Consider the following 24068-nt stretch of genomic DNA (forward strand, 5'->3'; position numbering starts at 1 on the left):
AAGTTTCATGTTAACAAATGCTTTGACTTGTTTTACATGTAATGTTCAACGGTCTAATTCTGAATAAATGCCCACCTGTCCATAGTCTGTTTATAATAAGTATTATAATTGTTATTGTAAAGAATTCGGCAGATTGCATTAAAAGTGGCATTGCGATGTGACCTGCTGCTTTTCAGCAACAATGTTTCCAGGTGCATTTCCCCCCCCATCCATTGAAAGGAGAGCCACCAGTCTATTTTGTGTTCTACTTCAATTAAAATAAGGTAGTTTTAGCACTGCCCGTTTCTTGTCCCAGAGAGCTGGAATTAGATGGTGTGCAAGACCATTAAACAAAGGTTAACAGTTTCCACAAAAGAGTCTGAATTAATTGTGAGTCTTATTTGGAGGCAGTTTCCGAAACTCCCTTGAATAAGATCACATGCAACTGAAAGCGATACAGTAGTCAGTAGCAGAGGCACCCAGTGTCATCCAACAAGTAGTAACATGCCAGAACAAGTTGCACCTACAATGTGTGGAAGTAAAATGAGTGGAACTAACCTTTTAGATGGTACAAGACCTTACGACGCCATTAGAAGTGTAAGAAAGACGCTCACCAGGTTCAGGTAGGGATTTTCTTGCTTATTTATTTTAATCAGGATATCCAAACAGCAACCCCCTGCTCCATTCAGCTGAACTCCAACCGCCAACTTCCCCAGGTTCCATCATAGACATTCCACCCCCAGATTCCAGAATCCCTAGCACCCAAAGATAGCAGCAGATGCACACAAACAGAATGCACGATACAACAAGTAACAAAAATGCGAGAGTTCCAGCAATGGTAAAGGAACAAGACACCATGAAGAAACATGCAACCGCGTTACACTTCAACAATCTCTGCCCACGAGGCACAGGAGTATAACTAGAAATTAAAGAAAACGAACAAAATTCGTGAAAAAGAAAGCTAGATTGTTGTAATACATTTTTTTTTAAAAAAAAAAAACACCCTGCCCCGCCAGAGATTGCAGCTAATGGGCCAGCATGGAGGATAAAGTCCAGGACTCAACATATGCAACCCAGTTCGGAGTTCAGATTAGGCTTTTTGGTGTACAAAATGATGGGTCCCCTTGGGACGCCATCAAACGAGAAGCCACGGGGACAGGCTGTGTAATTTAGCGTGGGTTCTAGTCCACAGCCAACCAAAGGAGAAGGACATTGCAACAATAGCTATAATGTTTTGGCAGTCAAGGAGTCACGTTTTCCTTTAAATTGATCAATGGGCAAACAGTGTCCTCAAATGAAGTTTTGCCATCTTCTGGAGATGGCCTTGGTGTATATAGATCTCTAGATATACATATGAATACGATTAATGAAGGGGTAATTACATCCTCAAACTCCCATTATGAAAACGGAGCGAGTCAACTGCCGAGATGCTAATTCTGCACACTAGACGCACTTTAAAGCTAGCATCCATGAATAATTTGATCTCGTTCAGAAAAGTTCTCTCGTTGCAGAGAGGTTTGCCCCATCACGGCTAACGCTTCAAGGACCCCAATTGCTTAGTGAGTGGGGCGGCTTTTAGGATAGCTCGAGTAGGTTTACAGTCAACCCATAAAGCTGCTCATCTGGTCACTGGGTGAGTCAGTGCAACAGTAGCACCGCTTCAGCACTACACTCGCGCAACTAAGAACGAATTTGGGACAGACACCAATGACAAGCCGCAAAGTTTAACTTTTGAGTGCGCTTTTCACATTGCCTTACAAATGAATGGGCTAGCTCAAACCTTCGCAAAAAATGCACGTTATCGAACCACTGTTTTATAATTAATTTAGGAGTAACGGCTATGTCCCGGCACTCGGCACGTCATGGACACCCCAAAGGGACAATAGTTAAAATTCTGGAAAGAATCCCAATACAAGCATCACTCTTACCGTAAAAGGGACCGTGCCTTGAGGGGGCAGATTCTCCTTCACATGAGGGGGTCCAGCGAGGCCTTCAAGTAGTTCGGGGTTCACAGCCACAATGTCCTCGATGTTAATCTGCAAATAGTATTCAGATTTTAGTAGCAGAAACTTGAGCGAGTTTACAAACACTAAAACGTTAATTACCATGATTCAATGGCAGATAAACAGGTTAAAGTAAAGAAACGGTCGCCAAAAGAAAAAAGTCGTGGTGGGACGGTTGGAGATATGAATTACAGTAAAACCACCAGCATCGCAGCAAGTAATTGAAAACCATCCAAACAGTGAAAGTGTAAAATTAGCCCTGCGCTTTAAATACAAGGTCGGCGTCACAACAGTCCAACCAGCACATTCAGCGGAAGTATTCTGGGCGGGAAATCTGACATTGCATTGGTGCGGAGAAGCGGTGCATAGACTAAATAAAGTCCATAAAACGATGCACCATATGGCATCGAAACATTTACCAATGCTTATGAAAAGTTAAGACTCAGAAAGCAGCTAAAACCCACTTATTGCCTACTCACAAAACCGTCAAACTTCACAATGTTAACGAAATTAATGCTGCCAATCACAGAACTTGAAAATCCTTCCCAGAGAACTGCAGCACGAGACTCGTTCGTTACTCTCTGAACCAGCTGTCATTGCATAACCTACTGGTCTAGTTCGTGTAAAAAGAGCCAAGATTGTGGGGGAGGGGGGGAATAGAAGTGAAGCTGCCGAATGAGGAGATCTATTGCGCGATCTGAACGACTTTGCGGTTCAACCTTTTATTTGGCACTTCCCATCTAAAGAGCATGGATAAGTGTAATAAAAACGCATGGGTACAAACTGAAATCGTGTTAAGTGCATACAATTAAGGGGCTTAAATAAATATTCTTCCACGGGGAAAAGACTGTAAAATTGCTACTATATGGACGTAAAACAATTCATATCCTTGTGACCAGGACAGGTCATTGCACTGAGAGAGCAATGAAAACAAAGTCCTCGTGCCGACAGGCACAGAGTGGGACTGTGCTGGAGTGGCGCATACAGGGCTCGACTGCCCTATAGGGAACTCTGGAGAATTCCCGTAGGCCTCTGCACCCAGTGGCCCTTTCATGTGGTAATTTCCAGTGCTTCTTGGTTCCCAATCCACCCCAGGGCGCATACTGAATAAAACCCGCATAATTAACAGGCTCTTCAGTAATCCAGTACAGTGCAATTCCAGGAATCCAATGGACAGATTTAATGGGGAGGTAAATCGGGCGAGCACTACAGGCGAAGGAGTTAACTAAAAAATGAAAGCTCAAGCGACAACGTAAAGATACATGACTCATAAAACTGCCAAGGGCCAGCCAGAGCTAAACCGCGGACCGTATTAGCCCTCATGGCATGCAACCTACTTGAGTAATTCCAAAAATAATGGTGGCGCAGTAAACGAACACGTTCGATCATAGTTTGAAGTGGGACGGTAACAAAATAGTCAAACCTATATAGTTTACCAAAAGCAGTGAAACACCAAAGAATTCAACAAACGTTGAAAAGCGCAGATCCGTTTGTAAATTACCCTTGAAATTCGGCCTCTCGAGACGACGTCATTCGACCTTGCTCCTGGACCTGTGGAGACAGGCACCGGTCACTGAAAAGCACCTCACGCATGGGCTCTCATGAGCAATAGACTGATCTCCCCAATAAAACCGTCAGTGGTTTGTCATCTAGCTATCGACTTTCACCAGCAGGATCGCACCAGGCAATTAATTCCTTTTGTGACCCTGTTTGATTAGCAACCAATGGGGAGTTTTGCAATCAAGTGTGGTGCAAATCGGGCACATTAAAGAATATTTATTCAGCAACACTGGTCAAAACTACTAGCCGCAGAGTGAATTAACGCAAACTGCCCATATTGGCCACTTAGCAAAAAACAGCCCCACACTAGCATTTTGAGTTTTTGGTTCGGCCCTATAGGCCAGTCCGAGCCTGTACACCAGCAATCCTATTAACGAACCACAGCTCTCAGCACGTTTACGTCATGAGAACTATATTGTGGAAGGTTCGAGGAAGTTCAATATTCCTTATTCTCCATAACATCACAATGTATTAATCAAACCATTATCAATTTACTTTCAATTGTCCTCAAGTTTAGCAAAGAACAAGTTACTTTCTTAACTGGTAACGTTCTTTCGATGGGATGGTCCGACGACGTATTCCATATCTATGACAGGTAAAGTCCACAGCTGTGCTGCTTCGGAAAATCTTCGGCGTCTGCATCCTGCATTGATGCGCCGTCCCCAAGGACCTCCTCCGACATCACCCAATGTGATAAGTAGGACGCACAACGCCCATAGCCTCAGCTGTACTTTTTTCTCCCCAGAATGTGTGCCACCAGTTTTCTGCCAGTCAGACACAAGGCCTTGTGGAACCCAAGCTGCAATTGCAAAATAAATTCTGCAGCGGGGAAGGTAGGGAAGGAGCGATATGGAATACGTTGTCGGACCATCCCATCGAAAGAACGTTACCAATTAAGAAAGTAACTTGTTCTTCGAGGGGATTGGGTCCTCCGACGTATTCCATATCTATGACAGACTCCCAAAGCAGTACCAAGCAAGGAGGTGGGAAAAGAATTTAGAACAAATTTAGCATGCCCAATGAAATTGCGGAATAAAGGACTGCCTTGCCAAAGGCCAGATCCTGCCCTCGGATGTAATCGAGGGAGTAGTGCCGTACTAAAGTATGTACGGAAGCCCAGGTGGCTGCATCACAAATGTGACAAATAGGAACACCCCTCTGCAGGGCAGTAGACGAAGCCAATCCCGTGGTAGAATGGGCACGCAAGCCAGCTGGAGGGTCATTACCCACCAAGCGGCAACACTCGGAGATCGCTAAAATAATCCAACGAGAGTGTTTCGTCACAGCTTGTCCCAAACGCTTTCCAGCGTAACCAATGAAAAGTTAATCGTCCACTCTGACCCGGGACATGCGCGAAATATAAAAGCTCAAGGCTCTCCTAGCATCAAGCCTATGGAGCCTCTCCCCTTCCTTACCAAAATGTGGAGGAGGATAGAACGCTGGAAGAACAACCTTCTGGCTCAAATGAAATTCTGAAACCACCTTCGGAAGAAAAGGACGAACTCTAAGGACAACGTGCCTGTAACTCACTCTGCGAGCGGAAGTAACCGCAATCAAAAACAGTTTTCAGAGTTAGCAGTCTCAAAGGGCAAGAATGCAAAGGCTCAAACGGAGCACCCATAAGAAACTTAAGAACAAGGTTCAAATCCCAACCGGGCACCAGAAAAGGTGACATAGGGAACACATTAGTGAGCCCTTTCAAAAACTGAAAAATTAAAAGGAATCTTAATAGGAACATTCTTCAAACCAGCACTTAAATATGGACAGCGCCGCCAGGTAACCTTCAACGGTCCACACTTGCAAGCCCCTGTGGGCCAAAGAAAGCAAAAAAGACAGAACCATGGGAATGTCACATTCAAAAGGATATATATTCTTAACACTGCACCAGTCGCAGAACTTTCTCCAACGGCAACGGTACAGAGACTTTGTTGCCTGCCGCCTGGCCGAGAGCAACGCCTCCATCACATCTTCAGGGAGGTCCCAATCCTTATACCTCAACCTTTCAGAAGCCAAGCGTGAAGGTTGAGGGATATGACCTCTGGATGGAGAACATGACTCCCCCTCCCGTGAGAGAGCGTCTCGGTAGGGAAGACGACGTGGAGGGCAGATGGACCAGTCGAGAAGGTCCGGGTGCCACGTCCTCTAGGCCCACGCCAGAGCAATGAGGATCATCCGGGAACCGAACCTCCGTAACCTCTGCAGTACTTGCGGGATGACGGACTGGAGGAAACGCGCACAGCAGTGGGAATGACCACTCCACCACGAACGCGTCTCCTAAGGCTCCTTTTGGAGGAAATTCCCACAAGCAGAACCTTTCGGCACTTCCGGTTCACACTGGAGGCGAAGAGATCCACTTGAGGGGTCCCCCAAAGTGGAAAGATCTCCAGGAGAATCTCCTGAGCCAGCTCCCACTCGTGAGAGATCGTGCACTGCCTGCTCAGAGCGTCCGCCGTCTCGTTGTAGTCTCCGGCCAGATGAACGGCCGAGATCGAAACTTCCTGCTGGATGGCCCAGAACTCGAGCTGCATCGCCTCCCTGCACAGAGGAAGTGACCCTGCCCACCCCATTTTTGTTGAGGTAGTGCGTGGCCACCGTGTTGTCCGTTAGAATCAGGACACTCTTCCCTCGCACAGTCGGCAAAAAAGCCTTCAGGCCAAGCCAGACGGCCCTCAGCTCCAACAGATTGATATGGAGTCTGGACTCAGACGGAGACCAACGACCGCTGTCTGTCAACTCGTTGGCATGAGCTCCCCATCCCCGGCGGTCAATCCGAACGGCAGGACCCGAAACTGAAAGTGCGAGTCGCCAACCGCGAACCTCAGGTAGTTCTTGTGCTTGAGATGGATCAGCACATGGAAGTAAGCGTCCTTGAGGTCGAGACACCAACCAGTCCTGAAGTTGACGGGCCTGGAGGACGAGAGTCACCATCTTGAACTTGTCCTTCCTGAGGAGTTTGTTCAAACCGCGCAAGTCCATGATGGGTCTCATTCCCCCGACTTTCTTCGAAATCAAAAAGTAAGGGGGAATACCATCCCTTGTTCCTCTCCGCTACAGGCACCAGTTCTATGGCGCGTTTCTCCAGCAGGGCTTGAATTTCCTGCGCAAGGAGTGGATCCGGACTCTTCAAAGAGAGGTTCCCAGGTGGATTGTCGTGAGGCCTCTGCAGAAAGGGAAGACAGTAGCCGTGTGTTATGATCTCCAGAACCCACACATCTGAAGTAATGGCTCGCCACTCTACAAGATGCTGCGCCAGCCTTTCCTCAACCGGCGAACCATGGGACCTGGCCTCATGACTGAGTGGTAGCGGCTGCGGCGTTGCCTGAGGGCAACGAGGCAACTGCCCGAGCGGCCTTGGCACCTCGAGTACCCTTGTTTCCACCTCTTGCACTCTTACGGTGGCCTCTGACTGCTAGCTCCTCTCGCTTTACTGAAGGACGAGTAATAGTGAAAGGAACCTCCCCTCCATTGCTGTCCCCTAAGACGAAAAGGCGGAGGTTGTCGAACTGCAGCGCCCAACGACTTTTGCTGCAGCTTTGGAGGTCTGCAACCTCTCAAGGCTCTCGTCAGCCTTGCTGCCAAAAAGATGTTCACCGTCAAAGGGCATGTTGAGGAGCCGGTGTTCGCCGCCATGGGCCGGTTGACACAATCTGCCATGTCCAAACCCAACTGAACGGCCTCACGCATGGCATCCTTGCCATCCTGAACCATAGCAAGGAAACCATCCCGTTCGTCCCCTTCAGGACTATGTTCAGCCGCTAATGCAACAGTTCCACAGAGTCTGTGAAACGAGACAAGGCACATATGGAGTTGGCTGCCTGAAGCGCCATACCCCCTGAAGAAAACACTTTCTTCGCCCAGCCGTCAAAACGTTTGTCGTCCCTATCCAGAGGGATGGTAGGATACGACGCCTGCTTTGCCGAAGCCGTAGCCACCTGCACCACCAAACTCTCCGGAGTGGGGTGCCTGGACAAGTAGCAGGGGTCGCTACTGGCTGGGCAGTATTTTCGCGACAAATACTTGACCACTGCCGGGACACTCTCCGGAGCAGTCCAAGCCGCCGCCGTCACCCTTCTCTGCAGAGCCATATGAAACGGCAATACCGGGTCAGTGGGGGGACCAAGATCAAGGATGTCCGTAAGATCATCCTGAACAAACACCCCTGGGGAGCAGACCAACCCAAGTACTCGGTGACCGGAGACATAAGGCGCCGATATGAAGAATCGACATGAGTGCCAGGCTCCGGCCTACAAAACTCCACCTCCGGAGGTGTCCAGTCCACTGGCACCATGCAGCGACTGCCTCAGGTCATCAAACTGGCTATGGCCCAAGATAAGCTCATCGGGTACCGTAACCAAGCCTTCATCACCCTCTGAAATGTACTCTAGGAGGTGAGAGGAAGACATCTGGGTGACCAAAGCTGTGCCTGACCTTAGCCAGAGCCTTTCTAGGGGCTAACCCCGTGCCACAGGGCCCCTCCGACACCACCGCCTCGAAAGGCATTGAACGAGTCGGCGCCTGTGTCGACAAACAGCGTTGAGCGAATCGGCGTCGACGTCAGCTGCAGCACCGCCAGCATCAACTGTGTCGACACAGGCCGCGAAGCCGGAGCTCCAAGCGTGTCGACGACCTAGGCGCCGACAGCGTCGATGACCCCCTCGGAGGCAGAGCCTCGAGAGAAATCGACGACCTCAGCGCCACAGGCGTCGACTTCTTCGAAGACGGCACAGGATCATGCGGTCTCGAGCGCGTCAAGGACCGGGACTTGGAACGGGCATGGCGAGAACGGCTACCTTTGTCCGAGCGGTACCTCTCCCGCGAGCCGTGCCGACCACCCGAGCCCGAAGGCGTACGAGCGGTGTCTCGACCGGTGCCGACCGACCCCACTCGGAGGCGCGGACAGACTAGTGCCCTGCGATTTAAGAATCGCTACCATCTGCTTCCCGAAGGAAGCCCATTCCTCCAGTGTTGCTTGCATGGTGGGATAAGCGACCCGCCGATGGACTGAGTCCTCGGAAGAGGACGGGGAAGGCGACCGATGCCGGCGCTTCCAGGAAGGCCTCAAAGAGGCGGAGGAGTGGCGAGACCGACTCCTGGAAGGAGACCCACTGGACTCAGATGATGACACGGAGAGTCGCCTCTCGAGTCATCCGCAAAAAGCCCTGCAGACCTCTACTTCCGGGGCTTAGACACCCGACCTACCGACAGCTTCTTCTTGCGTTCCCATAAGGCCTTAGCCGTGAGCAACTGGCAGTCGACAGTCCGTATCGTGGGCTTCCCCGAGGCACCAGAGGCAGGCGTCGTGCGAGTCCGTGACCGACATCTTGGACCCACAGTCCCTGCATTTCTTGAAGCCCGGATGCGGGGTTGAAGACTAAGTAGACAATCGTCACGAACAGGTCTTCACAAAAAACCGAACAGGTTCAACGAACCAAGAAGAAAACATCAAACTCGTCGAGGCGTACCGAGAGTCATGAAGCAAACACGTTCGCGGAAAAAAACGGAACAGGCTGTGGGCGTCGTGTGTCCTACTTATCACATCGGGTGACGTCGGCGCAGGTCCTCGGGGACGGTGCATCGACACAGGACGCAGACGCCAAACATTTTCCAAAGCAGCACAGCTGTGGACATTACCTGTCAGATATGGAATACGTCGGAGGACCCAACCCCTCGAAGCAAACATTAATGCTCTTTGTTCCTGGTAAACGACGGTTGTATGAAGTCGTTCACAAATCTCCCCAAATATAGGGCAAGCAAGGCCAAAAGTTACTTAAAGTCAGCAGTGTCGTGTATCCACAGATATATCCGTTAGTAAACCTAAGTGACAGGTTTTTCCTCGGACCATGGCTCCCTCGCTTACACAAGATACCATCAAGGTAATGTCATGAAATTTGGAGCAAAGGATAATGACTCAATATAAACCGATGACAGAAAGCTTCTATACAGAGCAAAGGAAGCATTGCCCGAAGGAGTTTGCTTTGTGTTGGATTCTATGACCAGAAAGGAGGCTTCATATTATGCATTTCAATCTTTACTAATGACACATCGCAGCAAAGAAAAACTTCCAAAGAACAGTTTAAATAACCAACTTCAAACAGTTTAAAAACAATGGATGGGGATAACCCCAGTCCAACATGGAGGGCAGGTTATGCCCTGTAACTAACCAATAAGCTGAGACCCACCCCCATAAAAATCCTTTAACAGCAACCCCTCTTTCTTTGCTGCTGACGCATTGAGCCAAGTACACTTCTTGTCATGCTTGTACTTTGCTGCATTACGTGATACTTTTCATTTTTGCGTTCCTTGTGTGACAATGCTGAGTTTATTTCTTTCCCCTCCCCCCCCCCTCAGCTGTCGCGTGTGTATTGCGCAGTGTTTATGTAGCAAGGCCTTCCTGGCCTCCCCACGCTATCATCAGGTGTGATAAGGCAGAACTCCCTACTGCGCCCTTCGCACCCAGCGGGCGAGTCAGCTTTCCCTCGCGTCCGCCTCTCACCTTCCCTGGTTAGCGCTCGTTCTCATACGGCACAGGGCTCCGCCTTGGCGTCCAGTCAGCGTTCTATGCTGATTTTTCTCCTTCAGCACTCGTTCGCCGGAGTAGCACTCTTGGAGCGACACTATTTTGAATTAAATACTCGCCTGCTCTGCAAATATAAGTATCTGCCTACTCGATTATTAATATATGTGCTGATTCTAAGCTGGTACATAAGAGGGGGGGGGGGGAGGCAAACAGCCCTCTTTTTCCATTATCACTGGTCTGCTACCTTGGTAAAGGGCTGGTCTTGTCTTCCAATAGCAGGACTCAGGGTTCAAGCCACCCTTCAGGCTTGTGGTAGAAAAATTTATATATATTAACGCTTGGGCTATGGTTATCAGGCTTGGCCGCTAGCTTAGCCTGGTACAATCAATTATTGTGACGTGTTTCACTGCCTGCTCGGCTTGCTAATTAGCCCACGTGTTGGTTTGGTATTGAGGGACAGTTTTGTGCATGCACACTTTGCATTGTTTTCTTTTTGACTGTTCCTCAGAATGTGCGCTTCCAAGTGCTCCCTGTTGTTGCCTTTCACAATTTTTTGGGGAAAGGATATTTCACTTTTACTTCATGTACTATTGCATTATGTTTACACCCAAAGGGTCGGAGGAGTTCCCTTCGGGTAATGGTACTTCCCAAGTTCTTCAAATAAAACTGGAAGGAAGGTCTGGGGAGGATTTTGGGTTGGGAGGTCAGGTGAGGTTTCCTAGCGGCCATCCCAGCTTTAACTAGGGCTGTTCAGGATTGTGGGGACTGCCCTTTTTAATTTGAACTCAATGCTAGACTATCTTTGTAGGCCTATTACAAAAGGCGGCAGATTTTTATCCCAGTTCTGTACTGGGCCCCTCCATACTCCATAGGAAGTGTTCACGGATGTCTAAGCATTCAAGATGACAACTCAGTTCTAGGTACAGACTCAGTCCTAGGTATAGGTCTCCCTCTCCTGATAATTCCCCTGTTAGGTCCTGAACGGTGGGGGTGGGGTCTCAGCCAGCCGACTGCTAGAGCTCAGGTCACTTCCTCTCCAGATGCTTCAGATGATTCTATTTGCCCACAGAAACGTATGAATTAGGGGATCCCTGTGGGTTTATCCCAGAAATCTAAGGGGCTGTTGGATGATAAGAGTTCCAATTTTTTACCCCTCTCTCATCCATCATCCAAAGTTTGTGGATTGGCGTCCTTCAGAGGCGGTTTCTTCTTTTATTCATCATTGGGTACGGAGACCGCTTTGAGGAAGACAGGAACAAGTTACGTTCGGAATGCCAAAGACCTGTTCTTTCAGATAATGTAGCCTGTACCCCTGACCTTGATCACTCCATACTGCCTTTTTTGTCTCAGAAGGGAAAATACCCTTTGAAAGGGGTTGAGGTGGTCCTTTGCAATTGTCAAGACAAGTTACTAGACATACTGGGACCCTTGGCTCCCATTTTTGATCTGGCGAAAGATGCTGCTCTCACCAATTCCCAGTGGATGTTCAGGCGCTCACAGGTTGGGTGCAGGTCAATATGCCTGCTCGGCAATGCTAATGCTGAAATTTCCAGGGAAAGGCCTAAATCCATTCTCATGCGCATTGACTAATCTGCTAGATTTGGCTGAAAATGAAGCAGGGCCTAAGGCCCTAGGTAACCTGTTTGGAAACTGGTTCATTAAAGACCTCTACATATGGCCATACTTTCAACCCTTGAACAAATGGTTTCCTGATTAAGGAAACCCGCGTCCCCTGCACACCATCAACAAGGGTCGTGGCCCGTTTAAGGGTACAAATAGTAACCTTATTGTTTTTTACAGGGTTTGGTTCTTAAGTTTAGTAAGTTTCTGTGCTTTGCTATGACTGCAAAATATTCTGCTTTGCTATGACTGCAAAATATTCTGAAGTGTCTCAATTAATACTTGACAATTCATCTGTATCAGAAAAACAGTCTTCAGATTTTTAACAAAAACATTCAAAGTATAATCTGGCCCAACGCATTTCGAGTATCAATTTTCACTCTTCATCAGGGGCAATCTGTTCTGTATTCTTTACATTAAGTATAAACACTGAAGAAAAAATAAATTAATCTAATATTCATATTAATATTCATATGTACATTTAAGGCAGAAAACTTTCTTCAATAACCAGTTAGAAGCACATATATATGTTTCTATGTACATCATTACTTCATTCTTTAAATTCAGGATCAGTTACATTGCTCAAAAGAAAAATGTATTAAGAGAGTAGCTAATGCTGGGAGCCTATTAAGATAAAGGACAAACCGATCTTATCCTGAATATGCCATTACTTCCTAATAGCAGCAACATTTTGGATGGTGGCTTGAATACTAACCTCAACGGTTGTATAAAAATAGTTCTGATCTACTGGGCTAAGTGCTGACATACTAAAGGAACTTAAAAAAAATCCATAGGTTGTAATAGAGTTTATAGATTATGTGATAAATATTGAAGTAAGGGTGGTATAATAGGATTCATTAGTGCAAGAGATAATAGAATAGATCTTACTTGTAAAAGAAATGTAGGACTCCACAGGCAATCATCTAAGGCTTCTCTGTAAATAGGATGTCCCAATCTAGTAATTTAAGAAAAGAGAAAGCAAGGTGTATTAAGGAAAAGGGTGAACATTGGCTGTGAGGCTCAATGTGGTAGCTGAGTAGCCATACTTACAAGTTTAGATGAAGAAAAGCAGAATAGCAGGTTTCCCAGATGTAGTTACTCTCCATCCGCTTCCGAGTGAAAAGTCGGAGTGGATCGAGTATTTATAGTCGCAGGTGATGTCACCCGCGCATGCGCGTGATGAGGTCACACTGCGGCCATTTTGTTGGTTTACCTGTATGTGCGTGTGTCTAAATGCTGAGAAAAAGGTGTCTCAACCTTTATAGGAGATACGCCTAAAATTCTATCCGGGTAGTGAATGCCAATATGTATTAGCTATACATCTAAACCTCCAATGCATAGTAAGGTGGAAATTATGAACTGGTGGTAGTGAATATGGTCTGAAATGGAAATGTGAGCTAATCGAGAAGCTATGTGTGCCCTACCCTCAACTAGGAGAAGATAAAAGAATAAATATGAATAAATGGATAAGCTAAAAATAGATATAAAAGATAAAAAAAAGGAAAAGGGGAATTTAAATTGAAAAACATGATAATGGCCTTCGGCTGTTTGTCATAGAAAAAAGAGGCTCCCTTGCATTAAAAATAGCATAAAATAATTGTCTGTACATACAGTAGATTTAAGTAACTTCATCTGACCCACTAGTGGGTGTACATTCTTATTGTACAGTCATAAGATTGTAATTTCATATGCATCTCTTCTGGATCTCTAACCAAAGTGAATATAGGATTTTAATCCTGTTTAGTTGAATGAGGTATAGTTTAGTCTAATTCAAATTCAAAAAACATAAGGAGGACACCAAAGAAGAGATGCCATGTCTGCAGACATGCCTACAATGTTTACAGAAATGGACCCAGGTAGTAATCCTCATCTAGCCCCAGAGGGAACATAGCATCTAACTTTTGGATCCAACAGAGTTCTCTTTGTGCTAAAAGTTTTTGAAGATCACCTCCTCTTGGGTAAGGGATGGACTACTTCCAGGACTACCATTCTCATTTGTGAAATATGTTTCTGTTCACGGAAATGTCTGTTGATAGGTGACTGCACGTTTTTAGTTCTTATGTTGGACTTTTGTTCTGTCGATCTTTCTTTCACTCTGATTGGTTTTTCCAACGTAATACATTCCACCGGGACAACGGATCGCATATACCACATTCTTTGTATCACATGTTGCATATTCTCTCAAAGTTATTTTTTTGCCTGTGTTTGTATGTCTCACATGTCTCCTTTTATGATATTATTGCAATGTTGGCAATGTAAACAAGCGAATGTTCCCGTTTTCTGTTTAGTTAGGAGCGGTCTGTGTTGGTCTTTTTGGTTTTTCGGCTTTGAAAGTTGGTCTCTGATGTTCCTCCCCCGTTTATATGCCATCATCGGGGGATCTGGAAAGAGTTCTTTAAGGGTGTTCTGTTCTTATTAGATCCCAATTTTTATGGATGATCCTCTAACTTGAAAGCTCTGACTTGAGTATTTCAACGTATGTATTAAACTTTTGGTTTCTTTTTTTGAGTTGCCTTGGAGGAGCACTTTACTTTTTTGTAAATTGGTTCCGACTATTGCTTTACCCACCGTTTCTGCTGGGTACCCTCGTTTTAAGAATCTGTTTCATGATGTCATATTCATTCTGTAGAATAGCCTGGTCTGACGTTATCCTCTCGAGTCCTAGTAGTTGACTGTAGGGTATATTTTCTTTTAGATGTTTTGGGTGAAAGCTGCTATGATGAAGGCAGCTGTTTATATCTGTTGGTTTTCTGAATTTCTTTGTCTTGAGTGTTGTCCCTGATCGTTCAATCGTAACGTCCAAAAAAATTGACCTCCGGTCTACCGATCTCCATAGTGAAACCAATGCGGTCGTAATTGTTTAGGGATTCCCAGAATTTTATTAGTTCGCTTTCAGTGCCATTCCAGATCCCAAAGATGTCTATATAACGTCGCCAGCATTTCACCTTGTCTTTCCATAGTGGGTTTTCTAATACAAATTTAGTCTCAAATTGGTGCATGAAGATATTAGCATACGATGGGGCCACTGATGAGCCCATCTATGCTCCGGAGATTTGCAAATAATATTGACCATTGTGTCTGAAATAGTTGTTGTAAAGGATAATATTAATGAGTTCTATGGCAAAGACTCTTTGGATCTGTACTTGTTGATTCCAAAGTAAAAACTATTCCATGGCTTCTATGCCTTCTTTGACGGATTAGGGTGTACAAACTATTTACGTCCATCGTGAATAGAATAAGTTCTTCCTCATCTACGTGTGTTAATTATGCTCAGAAAGTGGGTCGTATCCTTCAAATAAGTTTTGTTTTTTGTACCAAAGGCTATAATGCAGTATCCAGGTAAATTGCTGGAACACACTGTCTGTTCCAGCTACAATTGGTCAAAAAAGGGGAGTGACTGGATGTTTCTGAATGAGAAAATCGGCTGTCTTCTCACTAATCCAGTCCATATCTGTAGCTTTGTCTACTATGTTTTTGATGAGGCCTTTGATCTTCAAAATTGGGTCACCATCAAGTGGTAAGCCCCGATATCATTGAGGAGTTTGAGATCCTTCGTTATATAAGGTAGTGTCCATTAACACGAGGGCTCTTCCTTTGTCCGCTTGCTTTAAAGTCAAGGTATTGTCCTCTGCTAGTTGTTTGATCACCAGTAATTGATGTTTGCAGATGTTGCTTCCTTGATGGTTCATATTTAATATGTCTTAGATCTTTGGTGGTCTTTTTTTAAATAGATTTATCAATGGATGATTCACTTGTGGATGAAAGGTACTTTTGTTCTTTAGTTCAAGATATTTGTGTTCACAGCCAATGTTCACCCTTTTCCTTAATCCACCTTGCTTTCTCTTTTCTTAAATTACTAGATTGGGACATCCTATCTACAGAGAAGCCTTAGATGACTGCCTGTGGAGTCCTACATTTCCTTTACAAGTAAGATCTATTTTATTATCTCTTGCACTAATGAATCCTATTATACCACCCTTACTTCAATATTTATCACATAAGCTATAAACTCTATTACAACCTATGGATTTTTTTTAAGTGCCTTTAGTATATCAGCACTTAGCCCAGTAGATCAAAACCATTTTTATACAACCGTTGAGGTGAGTATTCAAGCCACCATCCAAAATGTTGCTATTATTAGGAAGTAATGGCATATTCAGGATAAGATCGGTTTGTCCTTTATCTTAATAGGCTCCCAGCATTAGCTAATCTCTTAATACATTTTTCTTTTGAGCAATGTAACTGATCCTGAATTTAAAGAATGAAGTAATGATGTACATAGAAACATATATGTGCTTCTAACTGGTTATTGAAGAACCCTGTTTTCTGCCTTAAATGTACATATGAATATTCGATTAAATTTATTTTTTCTTCAGTGTTTATACTTAATGTAAAGAATACAGAACAGATTGCCCCTGGTGAAGAGTGAAAATTGATACTCGAAACGCATTGGGCCAGATTATACTTTGAATGCTTTTTGTTAAAAATCTGAATAAATTACTGTTTTTCAGATCAACAGATGAATTGTCAAGTATTAATTGAGGCACTTCAGAATATTTTGCAGTCACAGCAAAGCACACAAAAACTTACTAAACTTAATGACCAAACCCTGTAAAAAACAATAAGGTTACTATTTGTACCCTTAAAAACTCTATACGGGCCACGGCCCTTGTTGAGTGTGCAGGGGACACGGGTTTCCTTAATAAGGAAACCATTTGTTCAATGTATTTTTCCCAGCCTAGATACCAAGGCTGAGCACATCTCCCCTGCACCTCAAATTGTACTCGATTGTCCAACTAATTACTCAAAGCTATTCTATATGCAAAAAATACAAATGAGGACTAGGTGTGCATGGCGATTAGCAATCTTTTCTTTCATACTTTCAACCCTTCACAGGGCCCAAACCAATTTCAATAACGTTTTTGCCCCCAGATTTTTAGACAAGTTCGGGCGAGGTACTGCCTGCTCTTCCACTTGTTCCTTCCAGGTTCCTACCCACCTACAGCAGTATGACAGGTGTGGGCAGAGGATAGATATACACTTTAAATGTTTTATGTGCTTTTACTTGATCTCATACCAGAAGGTTCTTGCCAATCCCATGAAACCTCTTTAAACATATTGCCAATCTAAGCAAATTCCAACATTTCATTAGTTGCACTATCTACATAATTCTTTAACAAAGGTACTTCCCCCATTCTTAAATTTCCTAATTAGATTCCCACCACAATTAATATTTAAATTTGCATGATTATTAGATGCGATGGATGACCGTGTCAGGTAATGCCCTGGGGCCCATAGATACAGTCCAGAGCGAACAGCAGTCAAACACCTTGGCAACAAAATTGACTACTTGGCTCCAGGCAGGACTAGACAACTGGCAAAACCATAACCTAGATTCTCTTCTACATAGAGCAGCTACCCTTCAAATACAACAGTAGCAAAAATCAAAATGAGCAGTGTATTGCTCCCTTCCCCACAAAGCAGAGGTAGTCATTGAACAGATACTAGAGCTATTGCATGTAACATCCAAAACCCAAGGGGTTATTGGCACTACTCACATGGATCAAAATTGAAATTTGATAAGTAGAAGCTAAAACAAGCTCCTGGGTATCGGGCAACATACAGTAAGCAGAAGCTACCTTTAAGTTGCCAGGAGCTAGTACATAGCAGGCGCAAATATAACTTTCACACAAGATACAAAAGTAAACTTTGTCCATTGGGTATGATCTATTGTTCTTGTAATGTGTTCTATATGTGCCCTAAAGCTTCCTTATAACATTATCATGTTTGTAGGTCACCAGTTGGCCTTGGGAGCTAAAACTAGCTCCCGTTAGCTGTTGGTTTCAAGAGAAGCAGGCTCTGATAGTGTAGACACAGGAGCTAAACAGCTCTGGCAATTCTGCACTCGTTTTAGAAGCAAGCCAGGGGATACATTTCTTCTCACAACATGGTCCTCACTATGCACTAAGCTGCCCCCTGCAGCGTAGAGCGGAAGGGGGCCTCCAATACCTGAGCAGCAATATAAACATGGAGTCTGTGGTACATTTTAATTGCGCTTTGCATTAACAAGATGTAGTCCATGATTTGTAAACTAAATGTTTCACTGGATTTCACTTTCTGCCGAAGACAAACTGGTCCAAGGACATCACATTTCCATGAGTAGGTGAAATTTGTTGCCAACTACATTAACAGGTGATGGATCCATTTGGCTCAGGCGAGGAGGAGAGTAATGGAAATTGCCCTCATGTGCGCCAGATACTGTTTAGGAGATGCCTCAATTCCTCCAAAAATAAAAATAAATAAAAAAAAAAAAAAAAAACACCTGGCCGGTTGTAAAATCCTACCACAACAATTTACAGAAGCTAGTGCACCCCCACCAAAGACGGATTACTTGAAGAGCACCAATGTGGGTTATGGAAGAAATCTCCAAGCAATTCAGCAAATGCATTATCGGGAACCATGCAAAATCCCTCAACTAGAATTGAAAATGCCTCCTATGAAGCAAAATGTGAGAGCACAGCATTCATCAACTAAAGCACCCCAGACAATCCATTCTGAACAAGCCACTGCGGGACAGGAGACTATGCTGGAATCGAGTTACAGAAGCAGCAATAGATACTCTTTAGTAGCCGCCCATAAATGAGACCTGCAATAGGAGAGTGGGATCCAATACGCAAGCCAGTTGGCCCACAAGAATGAAATGGAAACAAAATTCCAGGTAGGAAGCATATTTTTCCACCCAGAGGTCAGTGGCATTGAAGACTCCAAATTACCAATTGAATGTCTTCACAGTGCACTTTCATACTGATCGGAGTGCCACACTCGGATGACCCTTTATTGCCCGAGGACAGACTGCCTTTCAGGAAGCAGCTCCAAAGCTACAAGACAGCACAAACGTCAGCAATAGAAAAAAAACTGCCCAGCCAAAGCAGAGAAACAGCAGAATGGAGATTTCAGTTCAAGACTAAGCTAACCAAATGGACAAAAGAGCCTGGTAACAGTGATTGGGGAAGGTGGCCAGCGTAGAAGACGCACCCTCTACACCAGCTTACATTTAGAGGGTTAAACATCAATTGCCAGATATTGGTACCATACCAAACAGATTTACAGCACTGTCATGAGTAGCCAACTTTCAAGTGGTTGGCCATGCCTCATCCAATGCACACTTGTGACATCTCGTTCACTCAGTTTATTAATGTGGCAATTCAGATCTCCAAGATTCTATTTTATGCTGAACTTACATTTGCGGTATCGGACTAGTGGGAGAAAGGACAGTATTTCAGGGCATTGAAAGTTGAAGTATTCCAAGCAAGCCATTACAGTGTGCATTTACCTTCCATTCGCTTTACGAGATATTGCTTGGAATGTGCTACTTTGGGTGTGCTCCTTTTGCCTCGGTTCACAAGTGCATGAGCTACTTTTTCTCAAAGCAGGGTACTGGTATGTTCAGTGAGTTTCCAAATACTACTCTATAGGAGTAGATGAAGAGGCTTGATGAGCTACCACGTGTCACATGAGGGTTAAGCATTAAAAGGTGGGCTTTCCCTGCACATCACCCCATATTGGGGCATTAAGGGGGCTAAGAAAAAAAGCTGCACATACTGTCGTCGACCGAAATCACATGTACATCGTGGCAAAAAGCCTTTGTGGGTGCCTGTCAATCTTGATCCCATCCCGCCTACACAGAATGGCCCTACAAGTTCACATCTTTAAGGCATGCTTCATCTCCGAGTGGCAAAACACACTCTTGAATTTGACTGCAGGAGCACCACCACAGCAAAACATCCTTGACTGCATGATATGAATTGTTTACCATGTAAAAAAAAAAAGACTAGTACAACACTTGAAAGGCAATTGTTACACAAGTGGATTCAGACGAAAGTACAAGCTGTGCACATTTAATTAGCCCAAAATCCTAACATTATAACTTCAGTCGGTTATTACCAAGTCAGAAGTCATTAGGCCAACACGCATGAGAGTTATGCTACTACATACATAACAGAAAACATAAAAGCAAAATACTTAGAGCTCAGAACAACAATTTACTTACTCCTAGTAATGTTCTTTTGATTGGATGTTCCTCCCACATATTCCTCATCTTTGATATCTTACAACCAGCGTCAGCCGCTTCCAAAACTGCTCAGCAGAGGGTGCCATCGACTCAATGCCTGGCTGCCTCTGTCCGCTCAAGCATGATGTCAGACTAGATATAGCATCCACTGCACTCATTACTTCAGTAATAGATTTTCCCCCTCTTCAAAAGCAGACATTGGCAATATCAAAAAGGAAAGACGGTTAAAAAAAAAAAGAAAAAAGTAGGTGTAATACACAAATGGTTAGATGCGCCCATAAACCAACAGGAAAGTCTTAACCCACTAAAGTATAATTCAGCAGGACAAGGTTTGCTTGGTCGGCGCCAGTCCTAGCACCCACAGTTTGTTGTCTTGCCCAAACTTCATCAGCCTAGAGATTAACAAGTTACTTACCAACTGTAACGTTCTGTTGATTGGATGTTCCTCCCATATATTCCTCATTTTAGATATATATTTGTATCTTCAGCTTTACAGCTTCAGAAAAAAAATCCACACCAGAGGGCGCTGTGATCCATGTCGTGGCATCTATGTCCCTATACGTCATCCGCAGTATAAACGGCTCAAGCCGCGCTGGTTGAGTTCAGTTGCGTTTTTCCAAAAGCTTTTGCATTGTGTACACGAAAACAGCGCTCGTCTTTCGAGATGTCTTCATCTAACCCTTCTACCCCTAAAACTGGCTTTAAAAAGTGCCAGAATTGCAGGAAGAAAAGGTCTATAACTGACCCCCATAGAGTGTCTTTGGTGCCTCGGTCCGGTTCATCTAGTTGACGAGTGCGCTCTGTCAGGCTATGACGAATCAAGTTCAAGGAACAAAAAGGTTCGAAGAAGAGGCATCACCAATCTACCTTTTCTTTGTCTTCTGATACAGGGGTCATCGATTGCCTGTCCATCAAAACCCGATTCCCTTAGAAAATGGGAGCCTTTTAGAGCCTCAATGATGCAAATCTTCGAAAACGCAGCCCAGACCCCCCCCCCCGCGCCTCAAAGAAATCGCGTGAAGACCATGCCCTGGCTCATTCCAAAGATGAGAGGAAGGTCCGAGACTAGATGCTCTAAATCTGGCGAAGTGTTGTCAAGAGAAACCTCTGACACCTCATAAGAGCAAGACAGGCCAATCGGTGCATCAACCACTTGATGCTGGTCTTCTAGTCAAAAGCAAAGCAACACTCCCATTACATCTTCCAGAAAGGTCCTAATCTTTGTATCTCAACCTCTCAGAAACCAGGCGTGGAGCCTCCTCTCTGGGTGAAGAATGCAAGAGATGTCCTCTTTGGGGAAAAGAAATTGGAGGGAATATGGACATGTCCACCAGAAGGTCTGGGTACCACGTCCTCCTGACACAATCTGGAGCAAACAAGAACATGGATTTCCCGAACGTCCTCAACGTTTAAACATGAGGAATGACGGGGACTGGAGGAAACATGTACAGGAGCGGAAAGCCCCAGTCCACGACAAACTAGTCTCCCAGAGCTCATCTGAGGAAATTCCATGGAGCAGAACAGGTCACACTTCCTGGTAACACTGGACACAAACCATTCCACTTGAAGGGGTTCACACCAAAGGGCGATGGATCTCAAAGGCCTTCCTGAGCTAGCACCCACTCGCAAGAAATGTTTCTGCCTGTGTAGAGCATCCGCTGCTGTGTTCTCTACGGCTAGGTGAATGGCTGCGAGAGACATTTTTCCCCTGTAGAGAGGGCAAAAAAGCAATCTGAGCGAATCCGATTGCGGTCAGCTCTAAAAAGATGTGTAGTTGGGGCTACGTTGGAGAACAACTGCGGATTGTCAGATTGTTGGCATGGGCTCCCCAATCTGTGAGGGAAGCTTCCTTAACTACGGTTACCTCTGGCCATGGTTGCCAAAAAGGTTCCCCCTTCAATAACTTCTAGCAGGCCCACCACAGGAGATCCGGCACAACCTTGCTCAGGACCTGAAGTGTCATTCTGCTGGAGAATGAAGACCACTGAGACCCGAGGGCGCATTGGAGACTTCTCATTTTCAAACTGGCTTCTGTCACCACGGAAATGCAGGATGCTATGACACCAAGTAACCTTAGAAAATCAAATGCTGATAGATGTAGGGAATTCTGAAACCTTATGACAATCTGCTGAATAGGCCGAGCCTTCACCTCGGGTGGGAAGGCTTTCCCCGAGGAAGCATCCAGGACAGCTTCAATGAATTGAAGCTTCTGAGAAGTTATCATGTGGGTCTTCATGAAATTGAGGGAGAAGCCCAGCTTGTGGAGAGAGACTGGCAGGTGATGCCAGGATGTTCCAGTGTCTGTTTGTGAGACCAGGACCTAATCAGTCAATCATTAAGAAGGGGTAGATGTCAATCCCTCCCCTCAGACTTGCTGCCACTATTGCCATCAACTTGGTGAAAACCCGTGAGGCTGAGGTGAGCCTGAATGGCAGAACCCGAAACAGACAAGAACTGCCAATGGCGAACCTCATGTACTTCCTGTACTTGAGATAAACAGGCACATGAAAGTAAGCATCCTGATTGTCCAAGGATACCATCCCATCCCAGAGCTGGAGGGCTTTAAGGATTTGAGAAAGTTACCATCTTGAATTTGTGCTTCCTGAGGAACTTGTTTAAGCATCTCAAGTCCAAGGTGGATCTTAAGTCTTTAAAGATCAAAACAATAAGGGGAGTAACAACCCGGGTTCCTCTCCGCCACAGGCACTGGCTCTATGGCACCCTTCTCCAGCAGGATGGAAACCTCCAGAAGGACTGGACCCAGTGCCTTGTGTGAGTAGCTCCCTGGTAGATCTGGAGTCCTCAAGAAAGGGAGGCAGTAACCCTGGTCTACGGTTAACAAATCCCTGAGCATTGGCAGTAATGCCCCACAATTCTTCCAAATGCTGAGTGAGCCTGCCCTCCACAACAGTCCTGTAGACCAAGGCCTCGGAGATTTTGGTGTAGCTGATGGCAAGGAGGATGCCCCCTGGGTGGCCTTTCCACCAGGACCTAGTCCATGAGTGGAAAACTTCTCTGGCCCCTTGTCCTTCGAAAGATGGCAAATACCGAAAGGACCGCTTCCTCCAATCGTGAATCGGATGGGCCTGTTGCTGTCAAATTGCCATGCCAAGCGACTTTGCTGCCGCCTTAGATTAATTTTCCAAGCTTTACTCCCGAATAGATGAGAACCAACAAAAGGCATTTTCAACAATCTTGTCAAGACCTGAGACGCACACCCAGACTTGCATGGTGTAGGAATCTAGGCTCTGCATTTCAAAACTAACTAGGGCCAAGGATGTGAAACTCATTGATTGATTCATTGATGAATATATAACACAATGGACCAGTGGATGGATGACGATGAACACTTACTCACTTGTTTTCTTTCAAAACATTCTATGTCCATTTTATTCCCCAAATTATTTAAGTTCACATAATTCAATACAAAATTTACAAACTACATTCTTTCCCCCCCCGTCCCCATCACCCATCACCCATTCACACTGTCCTTGCACCAGTATATCTTGATTTTACACAAAATGACAGTCCCGATTATCGAGACAGCAGAAAGCCAAGAAGCAGGGAGAGGGATTGACAGATTTGGAAAAAACCTTTCTGGAGAGTAGAACCATCAAAGATGAAGCAACTAGAAGATTTAAAAGCAGAGATAAAGTTCAAATTAATCTCGACAGCAAATCTTTAAACTACAGAAAGATGTTGCCAATTATAGCGAAGAGCAGACGTATCCATCTCTTAAAGAGCTTCTATGCAAATCAAGTTGTGCAAACTACCGAATGAATAACAGGTTACTTTCTCGAATACATGAGGATCGTCCAGTGGGTCAGATCAATCACTGAACAACCAGGCCGGCCCTAGTGCAGAAGGTAGAGGGCCACAGCAACAGGGTTTTTAAAGCGAGGGAACCAAAGGGGTCACCCACGACACAGCACGGCTCAATTTGGCCAAGGGCCTGGAATGAGGACCAGGCAATGGTACCACCACCAGTAAAAATGACAATACATATTATACATTTATCCTCACTTGTGTTGAGCATGACTGAACTAGAACTGGTCTGTCCTTTTGTCCCTGTGGCGAAAAGCCGACCCATTTACCTCAAATTACAATTACATCGATTCTTTAGGAATATACGTCTCAAGCAATACTTTGAGATTTTCCAACCTAACCAGCTGAGTGAGACCAGAGGGGATAGAGAGAACAATGGGACACCGAATATTACAGGACGTAAAGTGAAGTCTACATTTAACCCCCACCCTCCCTCATACCTGCCCGCCAGATATCGTGGCCTTTGAGATTAGAGTCACCAGAGAAGTGCTGA

General features: G+C 45.1%; 1 protein-coding gene across 5 annotated transcripts in view; it reads right to left on the bottom strand.

The window, feature by feature from the left end:
• The window catches only part of KIF2C (kinesin family member 2C), a 1350025-nt gene that overhangs the window by 1193718 nt on the left and 132239 nt on the right, over positions 1-24068 (bottom strand). For 4 of the 5 annotated variants that reach the window (XM_069642340.1, XM_069642339.1, XM_069642338.1 and 1 more), the window contains one exon: positions 1908-2015. In XM_069642340.1, coding sequence (XP_069498441.1) covers positions 1908-2015 — 108 coding nt within the window. Of the gene's footprint in view, positions 1-1907; positions 2016-2084; positions 2175-24068 lie in introns of those variants that run through there. The other variant, XM_069642341.1, reaches the window with a different exon arrangement.

This window comes from Ambystoma mexicanum, chromosome 1q (assembly GCF_040938575.1).
Source record: "Ambystoma mexicanum isolate Mex_15411 chromosome 1q, UKY_AmexF1_1, whole genome shotgun sequence".
NCBI classification, from domain to species: Eukaryota; Metazoa; Chordata; class Amphibia; order Caudata; family Ambystomatidae; genus Ambystoma; species Ambystoma mexicanum.